This window comes from Pteropus medius, unplaced genomic scaffold (assembly GCF_902729225.1).
Source record: "Pteropus medius unplaced genomic scaffold, Ma_sr-lr_union100, whole genome shotgun sequence".
In the NCBI taxonomy this organism is placed as follows: Eukaryota; Metazoa; Chordata; class Mammalia; order Chiroptera; family Pteropodidae; genus Pteropus; species Pteropus medius.
In genome coordinates, this window is record NW_024342473.1 from 15,507,780 (window position 1) to 15,532,572 (window position 24,793).

Consider the following 24,793-nt stretch of genomic DNA (forward strand, 5'->3'; position numbering starts at 1 on the left):
ATATAAATCAGCATTCCTTTTCATCATTTTCTTTTGTTCATCAAGATATATCCAGTGAATGAATATTAAAATCTTGAAGCTTGTAACAAAAAAATTCAATTAGAGTCATATGACCAAAAGAGATTATGTTTTGCTGTATTAAAAGTTATTTTCAATTATATTTTGACATTATTGCTGAAAAATATTATTTAGCTAATTTAATTACCACCACAATTTTTTTAATGTTAAATTGATAATTTTATGTTAAAGAAGATCACTATATTGTATGACTTGTTTGCAATGTTGTTTTAAACTAAAAATATTTGTGAGCAAAGTGACTTGCATAAAGAAATGACAGCGCTTAACTTTGTCTATACTTTATCATGAAATGTTCTTTAGCAGGATGATCTTTTGACATGTCACAAAGCTTTATTAATCACACCATTAAAAGCTCATCCTAATGTTTTTAAAATGAAAGTTTATGCAGGTTATTTTCTTTCTTTAATAATATGTTAGAATTTAGACTTCATAGTTTTAATAAATCGAGTTTGAAGATTTGAAACTTATTCTAATAAGGACCTGTTGTTAAGCAATCTGGAAACTGTTCATTTATCTACCTTATCATAGTCTTTTTTTTTTTTTAAGGTATTAACAAACCTCTTTTCAAGTGATTTAGCGGCCATAAAAATTTTAATGACATACCAATTTCATTTCCTCATGTAACTCTTTACAAATGTAAGACTTATCATAGTCTTTTCTTAATAGAAAAGACTTAGCTCATTTTTATAGATATCTTAAAAGTATGTTTTATAGAGGACATCATTTAAAAGATATTTTAGCAAAAGGAGACATTTTAAACTTCTCATGTATGACATTAATTAAGAACTTGGCATAAAGCAATTGATCAGAACTGCTTAAAGTCCTTCAACAATGTTCATAGACTTGTCATATTTTAGAAGAGCCCTCATAAGAGATTCTCAGCTAATTTAATTTGCCTTTCTGCTTTTAGTAGTAGGCTATGGTTAAAGATTTCAAATTAAGTAAGGCATGTTCTTGTGTGTGTTACATATAGAACGGTTCTATTAAAAAGGAAATGAGAATTTCATCTATTTGTTTGTAGGTCTTACAGCCCTGTTCTTTATTTATGGAAAAACATACTTGGGATTCAGGAAAACAGAATATAAATATTGTATTTGGAGAATTTATAATTAAGGTTAGTGCCTATTATATTATTTGGATGAAAATTAATTCTTATTTTTCTAATAATATCTTTTGATGTCTCTCATAACTAGATCATTATGCTGGTCATGTATTCAGTAATCAGTAAATACCTCTGACATTAAAATACGTTTTTCTTTAATGCAAATATTTGCTTTATTTTCTTTGAAAGAGTACTCTTAAATATCTACAAATGATCAGGATAATTTTTATCCATTATGTTCATGTGTGTGTGGTGGGGACATTGGGTTTCAGGGGGAGAGCAGAGATGGGGTGGGAAGAGGAAGGAAGGATGGAAAAATGAGATTTTTATTATTTTATTTGTAGTAAGTTATTTTTAGACTTTTATGTGTAATTTGACTGAACTTAAGAATTATGTGACTTTTATTTGGTTTATAAAATATTTGTAATGGTAAATGTATGCTAGAAATAAATTATTAGGATTTGCTTTTTCTTTAATCCCTTACATTTGAAGTATTGGGAAAAAATCTCTTTTCTCTAGTGTCATTCATATTATTTATTACCTCATGACCAGTTATAAATGGATGGAGAATGATTTCCAAAATTCATTTCTCTCTCTGTCCAAAGGACACAAAATTGAGATGGCTAATACCAACTGATAGTAGCTTTATTATATAGGTGAATAGCCAATAGTGATGAAATTCATATCATTTGAATTACCATGTAAATAAAAATGCAATTTTCTCTTGATATTTTAAAATACTAAATCATTTAGATTGCATTTTGTTAACAGATTTACTTTTTTTTTTTTTAAAGACTTAAAAGTAGTAAACAAAAGTAAAACTTGAATTTGCATGCACTTTGTCTAAGTCACTAGGATAAGGTGCTGGGGGGATTATCTTTTCATTTCTTTGTATATCAGTTTATTTATTTAGTCAGTAAATATTTTTTGAGTTCTTACTATATATGAAAAATGTCCCTGCCTTCAAAAAACTTAGTGATGTATGAGAAAGAAGTAAACCAGTGACTCTAGTTTTCAGTGCTAGAGGCATGCACAAAGTGCTGTTGGGAGCACAGGCAAGGGGCCTCTAACTCAGACCAGGACATCAGGGAAAGCCATCTGGAGTGGGGCTACTTGAACTGAGTTTTGAAAATCCGAGGGAGGTTAGGTGGAGAGGGAGTGGAGGGGTTATCCACAGAGAACCAACAATATGCATAAAGGCAGAAGTGTGAAGAATCCTTTAAGGACTTAGAGGGGTGCCCACGTGGCTAAAGGGAATTATGTGGTGGAGTTGTAGGATTGAGAGCCCTATAGGTGACATTAATAAGACAAAGAAAAAAGAATTGAGTTGACAGGTACGTTTGCATACTAGATCCTTCTTTTGGTGATATAATCTTATCTCTTTAGCATATTAAACAAGTAAGAGTTATGAGAATGAACAATAGGGAAATCTGCTTCACTTATTTAACCTAGTATTGCACAAACTTTGAGAAATCCTGGCTAGCTAATTGATTAGACATCAGGTCACAAAGAGCTTTGTGTCCTAAGCTAAAAGGAGTTTTCATTTTATCCTGAAAGTTATGGGAGGTTGTTGAAGATTTTAAGTATAGGAATGACATGCCCAGATTTGGGTTTTAGAAAAATCATGCTGCTAGGAATGTGGAGGGCAGACTGAGAGGTGCTGACTGGATATAGAAGACATCATCAGTATAAAACTAAGGCTCAGAGATAGGAATGAACAGGTGACCAAAGATACTATCCAAAAAAAATAGGAGGTAGAATTTATAATCTTGGAGTAAGTGGAAGGGAGTCCATAGTGATTCTCAGGCTTCCCATTTCAATAAGACAAATGAAAACCATGTATATAAATCTTGATAAGGATCACACACTGTGGTTTAGTTAATACAGCTGCTTGAAAAATTAAAACTTCAATTGTATGTCTACATTTTTTTGGTCACATAACATTATTCTCTGAATTGATCAATGTAACTTCAGGTTTTGACAGTTGACATAGAACATTAGTTACTTAATTCCAAATTAACCTGAGCAAAAATCATCATTATGAGGTTAGTTGATTTGACACATAATTTTGTGTGTTCTCTCTTGTTTTCCTGAGTTGTGAATTTAATATATTTAATATTTTTAATTAGGTACTTTAAAACTTTTGTATTATGTATTCTTTTCATCTGAGAAAGACTTAATTCTAAAATTTTTTCTTTTTTTTTTTTTTTTTTTTTAAAGATTTCACCCATAATTCTTAATACTGTGATGACAATCATGGCTGCTATGTCTCCGAAGACAAAAGAAGATGAATCCAAAGATACTTCTAAGGAAATAGAAAATCTTTGGGGTGTCAAATCTATTAGTGATTATAACTCTTGGTTTCTTGGTGTTGACGTGGCAACAGAAATAACAGAAAATTTCAAAGACATTGAACACCCATCGATAGAGGAAAATTGTGCTGTTGTTGTAGAGTCAATTCAAGTTACCTTAGAATGTGGACTTGGGCATCGGACTGTACCTTTATTATTGGCTGAGTCAAAGTTTTCAGGAAATATTAAAAATTGGACTTCCCTAATGGCTGCAGCTGCTGACATGACACTAGAGGTATGAGCACATCATTTAGTACCTCCAGAATCAACTATTCAAAAGTACAATCGCAGAACTAGGATGTGAGCCTTTTTTATTTGTTCACGGCCACAACAAGTATTTATGAGAATAGATTCTAACATTTAATTTTTTTATGTGTAGTGTTATTTATTTGGTCATTATTTTTTAAAGATTCTTTTACTAAATAATTTGTTCGTGGCAATAAAGTAAGAGACTAAAGGAAAATACACCCTCTTTATGTTCTTTGTGTCTTTGGGTATGTTGTTAAAATGGCTATGACATATAACATTAATTACTTAATATTTTTACCTACTGATGATGGAAATATTTAGTTCAAGTTGAAAGACTCTCTTATGATAATTCTGTACCTTTGCAGGTTCACTATTACAATGAGATCCATGCTGTTTGGGAGCCATTGATTGAGAGAGTGGAGGGGAAGAGACAATGGAATTTAAGGCTTGATGTAAGGAAACCATAAAATATCTTTGTGAAGAATGATGCTATGCACATTGCTTTTTATTTTTTAATGAAGTGATTCTCAAGATGTTGTTTAATATCCTTGAGGCCCTTTTAGGGGGTTTATGGGGTCCAAACTCTTTTCATAATGATACTCAGACATTACATACCAATTGTTATTCTCATTCTCTCATGAGCATATGATGGAATTTTCTAGAGACTTTGTGATATTGAAACAGAATGAAAGCAGAAGCAAAATGAGAATCCACCTGTCTTTTCTTAAGACAGGCACTAAAAAGATGTGTAAATGTCCTTGTTCTCACTATATATTTTTAATAGTTATTTTTTATTAAAAATATTATGTATGTTAACTTGTAATTGTTATTTTTAAGTGAATATTTAAAATTTTCTCAGTTTTAATTTCTATACTTGATCTTAAGCAAGAGGCCAAGAAGCGATAAGTTTTAGTTTCTAATAGAGTACGTATTGATAAATAAAATCTACATAAAATGAAGCTCTTCGGGATCCTCAGTGATATTAAGAGACCAAAAAATTTTAGAACTGCTGTTCTAGTTGATGAATTCTTTTGTGTCATCTCTTTATGTTACATCTTGAGAAGATGTCAGAATCCTAGATACTGAAGTACATTGTTCTAGATTAAAAGGAACATGAATTATATACCTTTAACAAATTATCACAGCACACCTCTCTCAGGCAATCTGACTGAGGTGTGAGACACTGAAATGGACTCAACAGATTCTTATTTTAAAGATGAGAACTCATTTAGCCTGTGTCCCAATTTCCTCTCAGTAAAGTGAAGTAATATATTGACCTACCTCTCTCTGGCATAAGCTCGCTAACAAAGAATGTTTTACAGGGCTTTTGAAAAATGCTATTGGAACAGAAAACTATGATGGAATCTGACAGCTGGTTGAAAGCTTATATTATTTATAGATGTTACTGGTAAAAAGTAGAAGGAATTCCAGATATTAATGCCAGTAAGGATCAATTTACATTTCAGGGGCATCATAGATTGCTTATCAACACATAATGACCAGTCAGTCAGGCGACACTGAGTAATAGCTTGCTCTGGAAAATGCACGTGAGACAAATATTGTAGCAGGCTTCGAGTGCTTTCATGGTATAGTTATAAACATTTCTCTGTGCACTGACTACACAGTGAAAGAAAGAATGCTGATCTGAGTTAAATCAAAGTGAAGCACTGAATATATTTGAAAATGAGACTTGGGGAGCCTTAGTAAAATGTGACCAGTTTGGGAGAATTTAACTATTGAGACTATTTTAATTTTATTAGTTGGGTAATAACTTAAAAATTTGTTGTGTTATTTATCCTCATAGGTAAAGAAGAATCCAGTCCAGGATAAAAATTTGATGCCAGGAGATGATTTTATTTTTGTCCCTGAGCCACAAACAGCAGTTCATATATCTTCAGCAGATACAATGAATATAACAATATCCAAAAGTTGTCTCAGTGTTTTCAACAATTTAGCAAAAGTATGTTTGATCCTTCCTTAGAATATTTCAAATGAGATTTTAAATTGAAACACGTATGGATTATTTTTGTTTATAATCAAAATTAATTTCTAAGATATGTGTAGTCATAGTGTAATTTTTTAAATTTGCATTTTGCAAAAATTTTATTGTGATGTGTTCCTTTCCAGGGTTTTTCAGAGGGCACTGCTTCTACTTTTGACTACTCTTTAAAAGACAAGGCTCCTTTTACAGTAAAAAATGCTCTAGGTGTTCCTGTTAAAGTACAGACCAATCATAATTTCAGACTAATGGGCTCCGGTGAGAAAGGTGATATTTATGATGTGGATGTTGGTCAGAATCTGGAATTGGAATATGCTGGTATGGAACCTTCTTGTCAAGGGAAACTGTCTATATTGAACCGTCAAGAAAGCTCCTTCTTCGCTCTGACTTTTGGTATGCTGTATTTATTTTATTTTAAGGGTATCTTTGGAACTGTTAGTGTGGACTTATTTTTGACAAAAGATGAAAAAAAAATTTTTGCTGCAGATACTTTGGGAGACAACATTTCTGAAGGCTCAAAATGATAAACTCATCTCGTTTTCTTCCTCTAAACTTGAGAAAATAAACTTGATTGATTTAAGAATTACCTTAGAAAATGACATTATTTTTATGTCTTTAAACAATACAGTGTATGGTATGCTTCAAAAAGGATGCTAGTTCAATGAGAAGATAAAAATAATTATAATCAGATGTCCTAAAATATTGACAGTAATTACCATCATTACAAAGAAAAGGCAACATAGTTCCTATGTTTTTGAGGGGATAAGGAATAAGTTGGATTTTGTTGGTTCTTTTTAATACATTCAGAAGCCCAAGAGAAATTGTTTCGGGTCTAGAATATTTATAATAATAACTAGTTTCCTTTCTTTTCTAGTTCCTGTGTCTTAAACAAGCATAATGTATAGTCATTTTAATCATTTAAGTATGAGGGAGAATACTCTTGTCATTATTTTGAGGCACTGACAATCATTCTGTCTTAGAGAAATTTAGTTAAATTAACATTTGGGATGCTTCTCACTTATGCTCTGCATTAGTACCTCATGGATATACAGAAGTTGCAAAAATCCCTGTTGCCAGACCTGGTCGGCGATTGTATAATGTACGGAATCCCAATGCCAGTCATTCTGACTCAGTCTTGGTCCAGATTGATGCAACCGAAGGGAATAAAGTAATCACCCTTCGCTCTCCTCTTCAGGTAATACATTAAAGTGAATTGTGTACCTTTAAGTATATCAAGAAGTATTAAATTATTTATCTGAATATAAGAATATAGTATTCTTTATTTTAAATGTCTGATTAAAACAATCTTGTTAGTTTAAAGCCAATTTTTCTTTCCTTCTGGGTTTAAAATTAATGAAGCTCTTTGTCTATTCCTTTAAAGACTCAGAACTGAGCAATATTATATCATTTGGTTACAAAATAGGATAACATTCCATTCTCTTTGTATATCAGTTGCGATTGAACTTTTCAAGTGTGTGAAAGAATGAATATTAGCATGATCTCCCCCTACCCCAAAATAATTTCACATCTAATTCTGTATATTTTATTTCTACCTTTAAGGCTTTATTCATTTTCAGGTTTCAGTTTATGGTCAGCAAAAGAAATTTCTTCCTGGTTATAACATCAGATAAAAATGAAAGAATTTCAAATTTTGGCCATTGTTAGCTCCCAGTTTGCTATTAGTTTCAGCCTGTATCACATTGTAGTAAAGAAAAGAGAATTGTACTGCTTTTCCCCATATTTCCTTTGCTATCTTTTTCTGTATAGTCATGTAGTGCATTGAGAAAAAGTTGTAATGGAGAAAATAATATGGCTGAAATCTTCAAAGGTTAATACGTATTATTTGAAAGATAACATTATACAGTAACAATAAACATCAGCATTTAATGTATAGAGCATGTGAATATCTTAATAATTTTCAACTGCCACTTAAACATTTTCATGTATGTATAGCTCTTAAATATTCTAAACATTTTCAATTACCAATAAAAGATATCTTCCAATATTGGGCTTGAAACTATATCTAAAAGTAACTGTGTGCAGCTCACATTTTTCTTTTGAATTTCTACATCTTTTCAAATAGTGTATGTCTTTTTGTTCAACAGATTAAAAACCATTTCTCTATTGCATTCATCATCTATAAATCTGTTAAGAATGTTAAGCTACTGGAGCCTATTGGAGTAGCAAGACCTGAAGAGGAGTTCCATGTTCCTTTAGATTCATATAGGTAGATACTTCCTTGAATATATTAAGCTTTAAAAGGTTCATAATATATATTTTTAATTCTGTGAATTGGCAATTTATATTCTAGAAAAGATAACCTCATATTTTTATTATCTAAAGATCTATAAAAGCCAGCTTTAAGGCATGTGCATAATTATAGAGAAATATATTTATATTATCATTGAATTTACCAGACGAAAATTTCTTGCTGTATATTTGCTGTTTTAGAATTTTCTTAGATCTGTTTTATTTAGATTATATTTGAAATTACTTTTTTTTAAGTTGTCGTTGTTCACAGAGTATTTTTTTTTCCCCCACAAAGTTCCTCTATCTGTTAGCATTGTGACTTTTGACAAGTTTTTTAACCTTTCTCAGCCTTGGTTTCCTCATCTGTAAAAATAGGGATAATAGTACTTGCCTTGTGAAGTTATCAAGAAGATTTAACGAGATTCTTTTTCTTAAGCTCTCAATAAAACTTTTGTCCCCACCTTGTTTTCTTTTTCTGTAGATGTCAATTGTTTATTCAGCCATCTGGTATCTTAGAGAATCAGTACAAAGAATCCACCACTTACATTTCCTGGAAGGAAGAACTCCATAGGAGCAAGGAAGTCAGATGCATGCTGCAGTGTCCATCAGTAGAAGTCAACTTTTTACCTCTCATAGTCAATACAGTTGCTCTGCCTGATGAATTAAGCTATATTAATACACATGGAGAAGACTGGGATCCAGCTTACATTATTCATCTTTATCCTACCCTCACCTTGCGGAATCTTCTCCCATATTCCCTCAGATATTTACTTGAGGTATGTCTCTTGCATTTTGTTTGATTTTTATTATTGCATTGAGTGAATTCTAGTTTTTTTATGGTATTTCTAGTTGAGGTTAGTGGTTTATGTAGCATACTTGTAATGCTTTAATATTAGCAACAGCAAAAACTGGTATAGCATCTGTTATGTATTAGCCACCATACTACCATAATACGTGTGTGCTGTACACGTATTAATACATTTAATTCTTACAAAAACCTCCTGAAATAGGTACTATTATTAGTACTACTATTATTAGTACTACTAATAGTACTACTATTATTAGTACTACTATTATTAGACTCATTTTACAGATGAGGAAACTGAGTCAGGGAGGGGTTAACTGACAGGCTCAAAACCCCACAGCTAATAAGTTGTAGAGCTGGAATTTGAACAGTCACTTTGGCTGCTTGCTCCCTACCACCTAACTCTGCTGCATCTGCTATAATTTAAGAACCATAATAATCTCTTCATTTTTTTATAATTTACTTATTTTTAAATTACAATTGACATACAATATTATATTAATTTAGGTGTACAGCATAGTGATTAGACATTTGTATAATTTAAGGAGTGATCATTCGAATAAGTCTAGTACCTATCTGACACCATACATAGTTATTATATACTATTGACTATAGTTAGGTAAAATTCCATTAGCTAAAGGTCATAAAAAAGCCAGTGAGAAAATATTTCATCTTAATTTATTCTAAAGTTTATTTTAAAGTTAGTATTATGATTATTTGTTCCAAGTTTCTGTTGAACTTAAAAATAATAATTACTGTCCCTCTTAAGAAATAATAGAGAACATTTTAGAGCAATGAAGCATGATAAATATTTTTAAATTTCTATGTGTCACATGTTTTAAAATACAAAAGTCTTGAAAGTGTTTGGAACCTAAATTATTTCTTTTCTTTATCTGACAGTGAGCCAAACCTGACATTTTAGAGTCCAAAATTCATTAAATGAATAAAATTGTATAAAATACAAGAGAAACATTTAGTAAGAAAGCCTAATTTATTATGTTATTATTTATTTAGAAAATAATCATATCTTACTTAGTTTGTCAAAATAGATTTTGATACCACTTTCCTTAGTCTGTGTGTATGGGAACCTTCGACATAGTATATGAATAGAAGATGAAGCTAGAGCCCAGGGAACTAAATGGTTCATTTAATGGCATAGCTTTTAATGGACAACAGTAGGGTTCCTAAGTATGGCTTTTGATTCTGGGTATAGATCTGACTTTTCTCAAAACTTATGGCCTTTACCCTACAAATGGCTGAAAGACAATTTCTGCCTTTGGCTATGATGTAATGTTTTCTTTTTAGTCCTTAGTGATTATTGGACATTCGTAATATATAAATATGGTACTGTATTGAAGACTTTTCAGTTAATCTGAATCTGGTAGGTTATTTAACATTTGTATAAAATACGATGTTGCTATTGCAAAGGTTTTTATTAAATCATGAAGCATATTTAGTTTTTGTTTGTTTTTAGGGAACGGCAGAAACTCACGAGCTAGCAGAAGGCAGTGCTGCTGATGTTCTGCATTCGAGAATCAGTGGAGAAATAATGGAATTAGTTCTGGTGAAATATCAGGGCAAAAACTGGAGAGGACATTTCCGTATATGTGATACACTTCCCGAATTCTTTCTTGTGTGTTTTTCTTCTGAGTCAGCAGAAGTGATGACAGTTGACTTGTCAATACACATTAGACGAATTGGCAGTCGGATGGTGCTATCTCTCTTTAGCCCCTATTGGCTAATCAACAAGACTTCTCGGGTTCTCCAGTATCGTTCAGAAGATATTCATGTGAAACATCCGGCTGATTTTAGGGATATTATCTTATTCTCTTTCAAGAAGAAGAACATTTTTAGTAAAAATAAGGTATGTTTTTGTTGCTATAACAAGTTAAAATAGATAAATTCCCAATTTGGAAACTGAGGAGTTATTAGCCTTCCCTAGAACCATGCTTACCTATTTGCTAAGTGCCATTGATATGAATTAGGTTCATGGAGACTTTTAAGGAATACATAATCAAGTGGGATATTAGGAACTAACAACAATTTCCCAAGGCTGAATTAGTTACCCTTTCCTCTAGTGCCCTAGAATTACTTTTTTTCTTGAAGTAGTATCAGGTAGAAAGCTTGATTTTATGTAGTTTGCCAGTGATGAAATAGCATTTCAAAAGAGAGAACATTTGAATTTGGTGTATATTAACTGAGCCCTTCTATGTATGAAGCACTAGGTCAGGACTTTCAGAGAGAAACCTAATGCCTAAACCTAGTCCTTTAGTCTCTGGTCCCTTTTTTCCTTTTCAGACTCACATGTTGGTATTGTTTACCACACACTTTCCAAGTGCTTACCTCTAGACTTTTGTATATGCACCCTCTGCTTAGAATGCTGCTTCTCCTATGCTTTCTCTATCTGCCTTATCTTTTCTGGTTATCTGCTCTTCATCCTTTGCATTCTGCTCAAGTCCGACATGTGTGAAGGATTTTCTAACCATCTAACATGGGGCTAGATATCCCATCCATTTTTTCTTAGAACAGTAGTTCTCAAATTTCAGTGTGCATTAGAATCACCTAGAAGGCTTTTAAAACAGATTACTGGGTCATGCCTCCATAGTTTGATTTAGTAGGTCTGTGTACTGGGTACAGTAGGGTCTGATAATTTCATTTATAATAGATTCCCAGGTGATGTTGATGGTGCTGGTCCAGGAACCACACATTGAGAACCACTGTCTTAGAGTGTTGGTTAATATTCATATATGTTATTGTAATTACCTGCTTATGCGTCTGACATCTGGTTGTCCTCAGGTTTTTTTATAATCTAGTTGGGCGGATAGAGCTTAAACTTTAAATTCCATAGCCAGAAGTAAACTTTTTTACCTTCTTACCTTGTCAGCATTTGGTACCTTTTATATGGGTCTTATCACATTGAATCTTGTATCATAATCCATAGTATGTATTTCCTGTTTCTCTGTTTAGTTGGAAGCTCATTGAAGACATGAACTGTGTTCTGTTGTTTTCCATTCTGCTGATCACAATGCCTTTCATTTAGCATTTGCTGAATAATGTTAAAGGCATAAGTTCTCTGTGTGCTAAAACTTTATTTCTTAGATTAGCTCTATATCATAAGTCTGACACGGGAGCATTTACATTATAATTCTTTTTAAAACATCAGAAGGTCTCATTGGTATAAATCTTTAAATTCACTATACTCTTTGCATGGGTGAATGAGAAGGTGAGAACAGTGTATGGTATTGGCTCCTAGAGTTTCTGTGATTCTGTTACCCGTTTGCAATATGGCTTGATTGTTTTTTCTGTGTCCCACAATGCTAAATAAATTTCTAGTGGTCTAGCAACTTTCTATCAAATGAAAGTAATAAAGTTTTTTGTTTCTTATGTAATGGTATGTGTTCTTTGGTGTAGGTACAATTAAAAATTTCAACTAGTGCCTGGTCCAGTAGTTTCTCATTGGACACAGTAGGAAGTTATGGGTGTGTGAAGTGTCCTGCCAACAATATGGAATACCTGGTAAGATTCTGCTTGCTTATTTACCTTTGGCTTTATTCATTTTTTTTTTTTCAGTAAACCAGCTGGATTAAGGAATGCAGAAATTTGAATTCAAAGTGTTATGTGAATGACTATTATCTCTACAAATTTCTCTATGGCTTCTAGTATCAAAGCAAAACCAGAATTTGTCACAGTTTAATACAGAGAGTTGAATCGATCCAAGTAAGCAACTGAGTAAAATATTTAGAATATACTAGAATCCTCATTCCATACCAACTCCTGCCAAACATTTCTTAAATTTTAAATTTGACGGAAAATTTGAACAATCTGATGCCAATTGACCTGTTTTAGTATCACTTAGACATTTTTATCTTGTTAACAGTAGGGATAATGAAGCAGCAAAACCTGAGCCTCTACACTAATTACAAAACAACTTGTATTTTGGTATGTTAAAAAGTAAAGAATACAAATAAATGAAATCTGTTATTACATGTTATCATTAGTTAAATTACCAATTGATGTTTCTTGAATTGATTTCTGATGGACCCAAACTAAGAAACCAAGATTTTTTTTCTTAGTGAGAAGACAATCATTAGTAGAATATGGCTGATAGTATTTACTTAAGAAGTCTTACTTTAAAATATTTTAAGAAGTCTCTGTGTGAATGATGTATGTGTATATGTATGTGCATGTGTGTGTATGTGTGTGTGCATGTTTTAAAGAACTGTATAAAATACTGGTAACTGATAGGCTTGTTTATTTCCTTTCCACAGGTTGGTGTTAGCATCAAAATGAGCAGTTTTAATCTTACACGAATAGTTACTCTGACTCCCTTCTGTACCATTGCAAACAAGTCGTCTTTAGAACTAGAAGTTGGTGAAATTGCATCTGATGGCTCAATGCCAACGAATAAGTGGAACTATATTGCTTCTTCAGAGGTAAAATTTTCCTTTACTACAACTGGCTCCTAAAATAAATATAGACATATAAGTAAGAATTGTTTATACTTCATACTCACTTTGCCACTATACTTGTATGTTAAAATATGACAGCCAACTTCAAAAGATATTTTTCATACTGTAAGCATATGTTAAAGAAGAAAATTGTTGATATTTTTCCCTAGCCCGATCTCGATGGTTAACTCTAATTCCCTCATTCTTCCTATATGTGTAGAATGTGGATATGTGCTATGAAGAGTACATACAGTAATGTGCTGTGTGTTGTCTCAGTAGTCAAGATAAAGTCTTTGTATTTAAGAAGTTTATAATCTTGTTGGAGGGCTTAAGATTCATAAATTAACACATGGAGAAGATAGTATATGCTAAGTTATAGATGATCGTAGAATTTCTGAAGAGATGAGCTGGATGTCTCCTTGAAAATTACCTAAGATTCAGCCCTCTCACTTTACAGAGAAGTAAATTGAATCCCACACTTTTCTAAGGTTAGTAAAGTTAGAAGTTGAGATCATTGTGGTCACTAGATCAGAGGGGAGAGTTCCATAGAAGAAGTGGGATTTGAACTAATCTTTACAGGCTCAGTAAGATTTGAGGAGGTGAAGAGAATGAGGGAAAGAGTTGAGAGAAAAGGTGTAAAGACAAGCATTAATGCTTGAATTTGCCTGAGTTTTCAACCAAACCAACTGACCTTAAAGAAAGAACTATTCTTCTAGACATCTCAAAAAAGATTCTAAAATTATTTTTTAACACATTTAGCAAAAAGCTTAAGAGGAAGGATTGCAATTATAATAGAAACAAAGTTAGAGTTTTAAGAGACATGGGCTCTCCACAGCACTTAGAGTGATCTCCATAGATTGGCAACAGATAAATGCTTGCTTTTTTTTATCTTTGATGTTGGTTTGATAACAATAGTATTTTTATTCAGAAATAGAATTTACCTATTGTTCTATAACAGAGAAATTTTGTATTAGGAACTAAAATCTCAGTTTTGCAGATAAGAAAACTGAGGCCCAAAGAGGTGTACATGATTTGATTAAGATCATCAAAGAGTTCGGAAGATAGTCAGTGCTTCCAGCAAGATCCGCAGTGTTCTCTGTCTTCAATTGTCTTCTGCTTAATCTTGGATAAGATACTCTGAAACAATTCATAGTGCATTAAGGAATTAAAGTGGTATATGCACAAAGCAAATGTTATTAAGAAGAATCTAGTTTTAAAATATTTAAGACATTTAAAATATCTAAGGTATTCTTAAGCAGTAAAGTCTTCGATTTCTCCAGTTGTAATTATGCCATACAAACATACAGACTAATATGTTTATATTCTTCTGACAGAGTTTCTTTGATTTCATAAATAGTCGTTATATTGTCAATAATCTTAATATGTGATGTGGAGGGAATATTTTAAGCTATACTAATAATTTGAATCACGATCAGATTTAGAATTGAAAACTTAATTAGCTACCATCTTACTTATACCACAGTATTGTTTTAAGACTGATAGTAACTTTTATATTTTCAGTGCCTTCCATTTTGGCCTGAAAATTTGTCAGGCAAACTTTGTGTGAGAGTGGTGGGCTGCGAAGGATCCTCGAAACCATTCTTTTATAACCGACAGGATAATGGCACTTTATTAAGCTTAGAAGATCTGGTAAGTTTTCATATTTTAAAATAAAATGTGTTTGATTTTTAAAATTTGCTTAAAAGTATTTTATTAAAATATGCCATAAAATTACTAATTATTTGAAGATCCTACTATATCAGTATATAATGTCATACAGATATTTGTAAGAGATCACAGCCAGTGTGCTTTTCAGTAAGAATTTAAGTCAACAGACTTTTTATGTCTACATAGTTGATTGAAATTCCAAATGTAAGTGCAGGTTAAACCAATACCTCAAACATACTTTTTTTTCCTTTAACAGAATGGGGGTATCTTAGTGGATGTAAACACTGCTGAACATTCAACTGTCATAACCTTCTCTGATTACCACAAGGGATCTGCACCTGCCCTAATAATAAACCATACACCTTGGGACACCCTCACATATCAACAGAGGTATGAAAAAAAGGTTCATGGAAAATCCGATTTGCTTTTACTAGTCCACAATCCCTTCTAGGAAACACTTGAGACTAGCAGTGTTTCACATTCCAAATGTTTTCAGATTTTAGAAAGGCAATATGAAGCACATGCTGTATATTACTAATACTCTCAGCAGGTTTTGAGATAGTACTCTGTTTTCAAACACATTAATATTTCTGCAGCAAAACTTATGAATATTCACACCAATTTGGATAAATAAAAACTATTAAGAGTCTCATATCATTTCAGATCAGGTTTTCTGCCAAGTGCCTTAAATGCCAAACTTATAGAAAAATCTTTGGACTTTTTTAAACTTCAGAATTGCATATAAGTAGTTGTGAACCTGTTTAAACATTATTATTCTTTTGTAATCTGATAATCCTCAGTGAACCTCTCCCTATCTAGTTTTTTGGGGGTAGAGTAGAGTGTTTTTTGGGGAGGAATTGAGTAGATAGTGGTATTGAATATATAGTACAGGCTGATAGGAATTTTGTTGGTCTTGCCTGTGCTGTCATTTTGTTTGATGATGCCATTGTATAATGATATAACAGAATAACAGATAGTTTTAAACCCTTACAATATATAATATATATTTGCAAAGAATTATTATTATAAATCTGCAAGGCATTTTATATAAAATATTTCTACATATATAAATAAGTATGTATGTATATAAATAGAAAATAATGCCTTACAAATTTACCAATTCTTTCATGGCTTAAATCGTAGATTGGGATGGAAACCTAATTGGGTTCCCTTTTTTTTTTTTTAATTCTCTAGAAAATTTTTTAATATTACATGAACCAGTACTTCTTAAACTTTATTTTAAAATCTCCTGAAAATCTTATTAAAATGCAGATTCTGATTTAGTAGGTTTTAGGTGGGTCCCAGGATTCTGCATTTCCAGCAAGCCCCTAGATGATGCTGATGCTGTTGGTCCAGAGACTACTTAGAGTGGCAACATTGTGGACCTATTTTTTGTCTGCAATTCATATTTCTTATGTATTGTGCTTGATTAAAAAGCTTAAATTTAACGACTTAGTGAAGTTCTGTACTGTTCACAGCCTTTCCTACAGGTGGACATTGACATACATACCATTCTGTTTACCGTAAGGAATTCCATTGGTGTGATCTTGCCTATGTAAATTTAGAGTATACTGCAACTTCAGAAAAGGCAATATTCTCTTTTCTCATGCTTCAAAACCATTAATTAATTGGACATTTTAGGATACTTATTTTTAAGCAGAGTTGTTTTTTTATCAACAAAGGCAGTTTTATAAGATTTTTGTGCCAGTCCCTACCTCAATAAACTACAAGTCTGGGTTTCTCAATTCCAAAATATTTTAATCTTCCATTGGTTGTTTTCAGTGGGTCACAGGAAAAAGTAGAATTGCTGCCAAGACAAGCTCGACTTTTTGCCTGGGCAGATCCTACTGGTACCAGAAAACTTACATGGACATATGCAGCAAATATTGGACAACATGATCTGTTAAAGGTATCATTTTGGGGGTGGAAAACAGTGTATTGTGTGCATACTATATATACACCATTTAATCCTAAATTTTAATTAGAGAAATATAAATAAAAGATTATGGTTTTATAAAAAAACTATAGAACTAAAATCAGTGATAAAAGACTTTTAAAACAATCGAGAAAAATGAAAATAAAGAAAAATGTGCCCTTATAGTAAAAGATGCAAACTTAAGGAAGTATGTAAGTGGCAAATACCTTTTATTGATTATATATCATGTATTAATGTTTTTCATTTATTATCACTAATTTTTATGATTGGAACTTAGAACTGCTGGTTAGAATTCAGTATCAGGTCTGTTTGACTTTAGAGTCCATGGACTTTTCCCATTAAACCATGCTTCCTGTCAGTTATGTCAATAAATAAAAATGGTTTAAATTCTTTTATTAAAAGGAAAAAAACCCACTCAGATTAATTTAACAGTAGTATCTAACTATATGCTACTTAGAAGAGATCTATCTTAACTAAGCTAACACGGAAAGTTGTAAGCATGAAGAGATAGTAAAAATTTAACAGGCAGAAAGACATAAAAAGAAAGCAAAGTTGTTGATATTAATTTCTGAACAACTCTAATTCAAAGCAAAAACCATTAAATAGAATATGATAATATGACAAGGCACCATAGCTATAAACCTTTATGCAATGAATAATGTTCCATCAAAATTTAAAACTTAAAATGCTGGAAATGAACTGAAAAACAATTACCTGAGAATATTTTAACACAGCTCATTTAATTTTTAACACATCAAATAGATGAAAAAAAAAAACAACAAGTAGAATTAAAGAATATTTGAATAAGTAAGATTGAACCAAGATACATATCAAATTTTGTAGTTTACAAAGAGAGAGTTCACCTTTTTAATATCTCTGAAACATTTACAAAATTTTATTGCATGTTAGAGTAAAAAAAAATTGGATAGGCTACTTTGATATACATTTAAAAGCAATAGATAAATTTTAAACAGCAGTAAAACTCAACTATTCCTATACTCTTGGTAACATCCTTTATTTATTTGTTTTTTTTCGGGTTTTGTTTTAAGAAAGCATGAAATGAAAAGCACATAGTAGGTACTTGTACTGTTTGTTGAAATTAACTGTGATTATATTTATGTTAAGCTTAGAATGAAGAGAAATCATTTTAATTTCTGAAAACACTGACCAAATCAAGCCTCATATTTTTAAGTGCTATATGAGACCTTCAGCCAAAAAGGCTATTCTTAGTGAAACTAAGTACAAACTGACCACTTTTTGACTATTTAACAATGTGATTTATATAAACATTTTTAATGTCTAAAATATTAAAACATAAAAATAAACTAGGTTAGTTTACCTGAGGTTACTTTTCTAATAAACTTTTGAACCATTCTCTTGTCCATCTTGGAGACTCAAAAGCATCATATGGCATTGGTGCTTTGGAAGGTACTCTTGTTCCTGCTAAGTGCCTTTTAAGCACTAACAAGGTAACTCAAACTAAGGTATTAAAAAAAAATGAAGCACTATCCATCTTTATTATTGTTTGAAAAAATTGGCAAGATGTTTTGAAATAGCTTATAACTTTAGTTAATTTATGTCATTTTGATGGTTAGATTTTTCCAGTTTTAACTTTTCTAAACTTTCTCAGTTACTATAATTCAGCTTTATATAATAAAAACTTGCTGTTTGTGGTTTTAATATAAAGTCTCTCTTTCCTCAGGATGAGTGTGGACAGTTTCCATATGATGCAAACATCCAGATACACTGGGTGTCATTCCTAGACGGGCGCCAGAGAGTTTTGCTTTTCACTGATGATGTTGCCTTGGTTTCCAAAGCCCTGCAAGCAGAGGAAATGGAGCAGCCTGATAATGAAATAACCTTGTCTCTCCACAGCCTTGGGCTTTCACTGATTAACAATGAAAAGAAGCAGGAAGTTTCATATATTGGGATAACCAGGTATGGAAGAAGGAAGATAAAGTATCAGAGATCTTTAAAAGACATTGAATTCATAATATCAAATTTGATGAGAGTAAACAGATACTTGTTCTGAATTTGATATACTGTACATTTTTTCAGAAAAACTGCTGAATGGTTATTTTCACTGCTAGTTGAAAAACTCACAAGATAGAAAGATGAGTAAGATAATATCTTTGCCTATGATACTCACCTTCAGTTGGTAGGGAAGAAAGAGGTTTGCTTCTTTGTTGTTTTTATATAGTTTTCAAAGTGAATTATAAAAACACCTGAGAAATGCTGTAAAGAAGTGTACACACATGCAATGGAAATAGAGGTAGAAGCAGCTAACTTGTTTTATGCAGTAGAGGCTGGAGAAACTGGCATGGGTCAGTGAAAGCCAACAACAATGGGTAGATAAATTAGAAAGGTTCATAAAGGAGGTAGTATTTGACATGGGTACATAATTTTTAACGGGTGGTTATTTAGAACTTCTTTTTAACTTTACCTTTTCCCCCCTCTTTACTCGCCCACCCCCCCTTCCCCCACTTCCATGACCTATGGATGTTGCCGTTTCCCCTTAAGAACTGGATCTCTAAAGGCAGGGCGTCTTCTCCCACATGCTCGCTGCTTGCCCCTGGGGCCTGGCGCATCCGGGATATGGTCCATGGCTCCACTTGGGGCACGAACCCAGGACCTTCTGCATGTAAAGCAGACATGCTAACCACCACACTATGGAGCCATACTTAGAACTTTTTAATAGTGATGGGACTGGTTATTTTCTCTGGTTCTACTCGTACCTCTATAAGAAAAATATTTGCATTTATTTATTTTGATTTTTTAATCACACTAACTTTTGTAAAAGACTTATTTTTGGGGGGAGGCTAATGGAATGGTTAACATGTGGTCATGTATAATAAGCATAGGATCTATCAATAATTATGTGTTTAGTGGAGTAAAATTAAGTAAATAAAAAGATGTATTGTAATGCACTTTGCACAACACCTGATAGATTAAGGGTTCTATAAATAGTTTTATATATACCGTGAATACAATATTAATACATTTATGTATATATGAGAAATATATATTCTGGGGTATACATTTCAGTATTGTGTAGTGTTTTTAAACTAAATATGAAGATCATTTTAAAATCATATAAATTCATTTACTCTCGTTCTTTGATAAAACTTAATTTTTACTTTAATATTATATGCTATTATAGTATTTTGTCCGACATCAATTCTTTTCTTTCATAGATTGTGCATTTGGTGTTATATCTGAAAAGTCATCGCCAAACTCAGTCACTTAGATTTTCTCTTTATGTAATCTTCTAGGAATTTTATAGTTTTGTGTTTGATATTTAGGTCTATAACCCATTTTGAGTTAATTTTTGTGATTTGTGTAATCTCTGTCTAGATTCATTTTTTTGCACAGTTGTTATATCATCATTTGTTGAAAAGACTATCCTTTCTTCATTAAATTGCCTTTGCTTCTTTTCAAAGGTCAGTTGACTATTTGGGTCTTTTTCTGGTCTCTCAATTCTATTCTCTTGATCTGTGTCTGTTCTTTCATCCACACTACACTATCTTGATTTCTATAGTTTTATAGTCAGATAATGTCATTCTTCTAACTTTTTTCTTCTCCTTCAAAATTGTATTGGCCATTTTTAGTCTTTTGCCATTCCATATGAACTTTAGAATCAGTTTGCCAATATCTACAAAATGATTAGCTAGGATTTTGATTGGAATTGCATAATATCCATAGATCACCTTGGGAAGAACCAATATCTTAACAATAGTAAGTCTTTATATCCATGTACATGAATGTTTTTATTTAATTAGATCTTGGATCTCTTTCAGCAGACTTCTATAGTTTTCCTTGTATAGATTTTGTACAAATTTGTTAGATTTTGTTTATACCTAAGTATTTCATGTCTTTGGTGCCAATATAAATGTTACTGTGTTTTTGATTTATATTGCAGTTGTTCATTGCTGGTGTATAAGAAAGCAACTGACTTCTATATATAACCTAGTGTCTTGAAACTTATTAGTTGCAGGAATTTTTGGTTGATCTTTGGTATTTCCTACATCAACATCCATGTCATCTGAGAACATAGATAAAGACACCTTTATTCCTTCTCAATCTCTGTACCTTTTACTTTATTTTCTTGTCTTATTGCATTCTCTAGGATTTCTTGTACAATGTTGAAAAGGAGTGGTGAGAGTGGACATCCTTGCTTTGTTCTTAGCAAGAAAGCATCTAGGTTCTCATCATTACATATGATGTTAACTATAGGTTTTTTGAAGATGTTCTTTATCAAGTTAAGGAAGTTCCTCTCTCTTTCCTAGTTTGCTGCAGAGTTTTTTTTTTATCATGAATTGGTGTTGGATTTATAAAATTTATAGTAGATATTTTTTTCATTACCTTCATTGACTAGTGTCCCCTAAACACATTATATAGTGAAGACATTGTTAACAGTATAACTAATTAATATCAACAAGCTATATAGATGAAAATACTATGGAGTTATAGTTTATCATTATGCAAATAGTATAATGAGGAATTAGCAAAATATGGTCCATGAGCCAAATCTTACCTGCTGCCTGTTTTTGTACAGCCCTTGATCTAAGAATGATTTTTTAATATTTTTAAATGGTTGTGTAAAATCAAAAGAATATTTTGTAACACATAAAAAATTCATGAAATTCATAGTTTGTTGCCCTTAGTAAAGCTTTTTTAGAACACAGTCTTGCTTATTCCTTTGTATGCCTGTGGCTGCTCAGTGCACAGCATATGACAGTGATGTAGTTATAACTTGAAAGTGTTTGAATGCCACACATGCAGTTATATAATAGTGCCCCCTTATCTTCAGTTTTGCTTTCTACAGTTTTAGTTACCTGTGGTCAACAGCAGTCTGAAAATATTAAATAGAAAATTTCAGAATTAAATAGTTCGTAAGTTTTTAATTCTGTGCCGTTTGAGTAATGCGATGAAATCTCTCACCATCCACTCCATCTCACTTGGATGTGAATCATCCTTTCACCCCGCATGTCCAAGCTGTATATGCTACCCACCTGTTAGTCACTTAGAAGCCATCCTGGTTACCAGTTCACCTGTCATGGTATCTCAGTGCTTGTGTTCAAGTCACCCTTATTTTACTTAATGATGGCTCCAAAGCACAAGAATAGTGATGCTGCCGATTTGGCTATGCCAAAGAGAAGTCGTAATGTGCTTCCTTTAAGTGAAAGAGTGAAAGAGTGCAAGTAAACAAAAAAATCCTATGCCAAGGTTACCAAGATCTACATTAAGAACGAATCATCTACCTGTGAGATTCTGAAGAAAGAAAAAGAAATTATGCTAGTTTTGCTGTTGCACCTCAAACTGCAATGGCCCCAGTGCATAAGTGCTTAGTGAATATGGACAAGGCATTAACTTTGTGGGAGGAAGACATGAACAGAAAATGTGTTCTGTTGATGTTTTTGATTGACCACAACATACTGCTCCAGAAAGCATTGAACCTACGTGAAGACTTCAGCAAGGAATCTCTTGAAATGAGTGACACCAAGCCACTTACTGCAAGTAAGGGACAATTACACAAATTCAGGAATAGGTTTGGACGGAAAAATGTAAAAATTACCGGAAAGGCTGCATCTACTGAAGAAGAAGAAGCTCCTGCCACATTTCCAGCAGAAGATGATTAGGGTTCGGTGCTATCTGTGGTTTCAGGCATCTACTGGGGTGTTGGAACATTTTCCCTGTGGATAAGGGGAGACTACTATATTGTAACTTATTTATTTTTTTATTACTAATGCATACTCATCATGTCAAAATAAGAGAAAAGTGAACTTTGAATGTCTCTCTTGTAAGCCATAGTTATCAAATGAAATGGCAAAACATTAGTTTATTGTGCAGTGACATTTCTAAACTAAGCATGCATCACAGTATACCCAACTCACAGGAAAGCAATGGCCAGAAAAATCAGAAAATTTGAGATAAAATATCTGATCACGGCAGATTTTCTTCAGAAAAATAAACTAAAGATGAGACTGTAACCAACGTTAGTTTCTGTGTAACTCATTTGTTAGCCAAGCAAGGAAAGCCTTTTACCAATGACGAGTTAATTGAATAATGTATGATCGTAACAGCTAAAGAAATGTGTCCAGAGTAAACAAACTCAGGACCATTATCTTTTTGGTGAGATCAGTTGCTTGAAGAATTAAGGACATTCAGAACAGCCTCAGTAGTCAATTAAAAAACAAGGCCAGTGATTTTGAGTGGTTTTCTGTGTCTCTTGATGAGTCAACAGATGTTACGAATACTGCTCAGCTGTATTTTGAGAAGCCAGTGCTGAATGTGAAGTCACTGAAGAATGAGCCTCTATGAGTAGTTGACATAAAACAACCACAGGTGAGAATGTTTTTAAACAAGTTGAAGGAATTAATTCATTAAACGTGAAGTGGAATTTTCTAAGCTCTATCACAAATGATGATGGAAAAATATGTGTGGAACAAAAAAAGACTTAGTTGGACAAATTTACAAAGTTTGTGAAAATGTAATGTTTAAAGCTTATGGTTACTCATTTTATCGTTTATCAGCAGGCACTTGTGGAAAACATTTGAATTGATCATGTGTTATCAAACCAGTAGTGTCAAAGAGTGAACTTCATTCACTCTTATAGACTTAACTATCATTAGCTTGGTGAATTTTTGTCAGAAATACAAGCCAAATGTCCTGACCACACAGCAGTCAGATAGCTTAACAGTGATACTATTTATTCTTTTTGAGTCTTTGGCCAAAACTTAAAACTTCTGTGTGAAAAGAACTACCCTCAACCACTATTGTTGAAGACCAAATGGCTTTGGAAATTAGCGTTTGCTGCAGAATTGATAATGAATTCAACCTAAAAAAAGAAGATAAAACATCGCTTATATGCAAAACTTACATTGCCGTAAGTCATTTTGATGACAACTAACATTATAATGTCACTGGTAATGTCAGAATGTTTTATATACTTCCTGTGCTGCCCAGAGTTGAAACAAGATGTGAGATTTCCATCCCCACACAAATTTGGAGCAGATATATTTTATGACCTGCAACTATAGTACCAGCAACATTTTTCCAACCTCAATGAAAGAGCAAAGGAGGTTTCCACATTTCAAAATCCACTTGGCTGTGTAATGGAAGAATTTCTGCCTAAACTTCGGAAGAAAGTGATTGATCTGTAATGTGTTGTCATGCTTAAAGGCAGCTATCAAGAGAATATAATAGAGTAGGAAATAGAACTTTAGAATTTTCTAATAGAAAATAGAATTTTATCAATGCATTTTAAGCAGTATATATACTCAGCAAAAATAATATTCTTATAGATCAGTATCGGTATTTGGTAGTACCAATCTGTGAAAAGACAGTTTTAAAGATGTTCATTGCAGATCAACTTTAACAGATGAATATTTGCAATAGATTTAGATAACAAGGAATACTAACTTTGGGCCCTAATTAAGTAAAATGTCATCCCATAAAAGAAATGTAAAAAAAATGTAACAATGTATGGTAACAGATGTTAACCTGACTCATTGGATGATCATTTCACAGTATATACAAATGCTGAGTCATGTTATTATATACTTGAAATTAACATGTTTTATCTCAGTTATACTTCAATAAAAAATTAAAGTGTAAAAATGTGTATTTTCCCATTATTAATAGACGTATTTTTAAAAATTATATTCAATTGTTATTTTTATATTTTGAATTTCAATTAAAGTTTTGTGGAAAGCTTTTTTCCCTTTCTTTTATTATTTCAGTACCTACATAATAACCTCCATTTTGTCTCAGTTCACAAAGCCTAAAATATCTACTATATGGTCCTTACAAAAATGTTTGCCAATTCTTTAATTGATTAATGTCAGCTCGTGATAGAAAAACATTTTCCCCTGCCCTCTTTTCTTATGTTCTTTTATAACACATGT

General features: G+C 32.3%; 1 protein-coding gene across 1 annotated transcript in view; it reads left to right on the top strand.

Moving 5' to 3' along the window:
- The window catches only part of VPS13C (vacuolar protein sorting 13 homolog C), a 154,500-nt gene that overhangs the window by 98,917 nt on the left and 30,790 nt on the right, over positions 1-24,793 (top strand). The window contains exons 51-65 of the mRNA XM_039864990.1: positions 1,100-1,192; positions 3,401-3,766; positions 4,146-4,232; positions 5,585-5,740; positions 5,908-6,172; positions 6,814-6,974; positions 7,885-8,006; positions 8,511-8,805; positions 10,309-10,698; positions 12,246-12,350; positions 13,103-13,267; positions 14,804-14,932; positions 15,207-15,340; positions 16,733-16,859; positions 18,589-18,824. Coding sequence (XP_039720924.1) covers positions 1,100-1,192; positions 3,401-3,766; positions 4,146-4,232; positions 5,585-5,740; positions 5,908-6,172; positions 6,814-6,974; positions 7,885-8,006; positions 8,511-8,805; positions 10,309-10,698; positions 12,246-12,350; positions 13,103-13,267; positions 14,804-14,932; positions 15,207-15,340; positions 16,733-16,859; positions 18,589-18,824 — 2,831 coding nt within the window. The remainder of the gene's footprint in view (positions 1-1,099; positions 1,193-3,400; positions 3,767-4,145; positions 4,233-5,584; positions 5,741-5,907; positions 6,173-6,813; positions 6,975-7,884; positions 8,007-8,510; positions 8,806-10,308; positions 10,699-12,245; positions 12,351-13,102; positions 13,268-14,803; positions 14,933-15,206; positions 15,341-16,732; positions 16,860-18,588; positions 18,825-24,793) is intronic.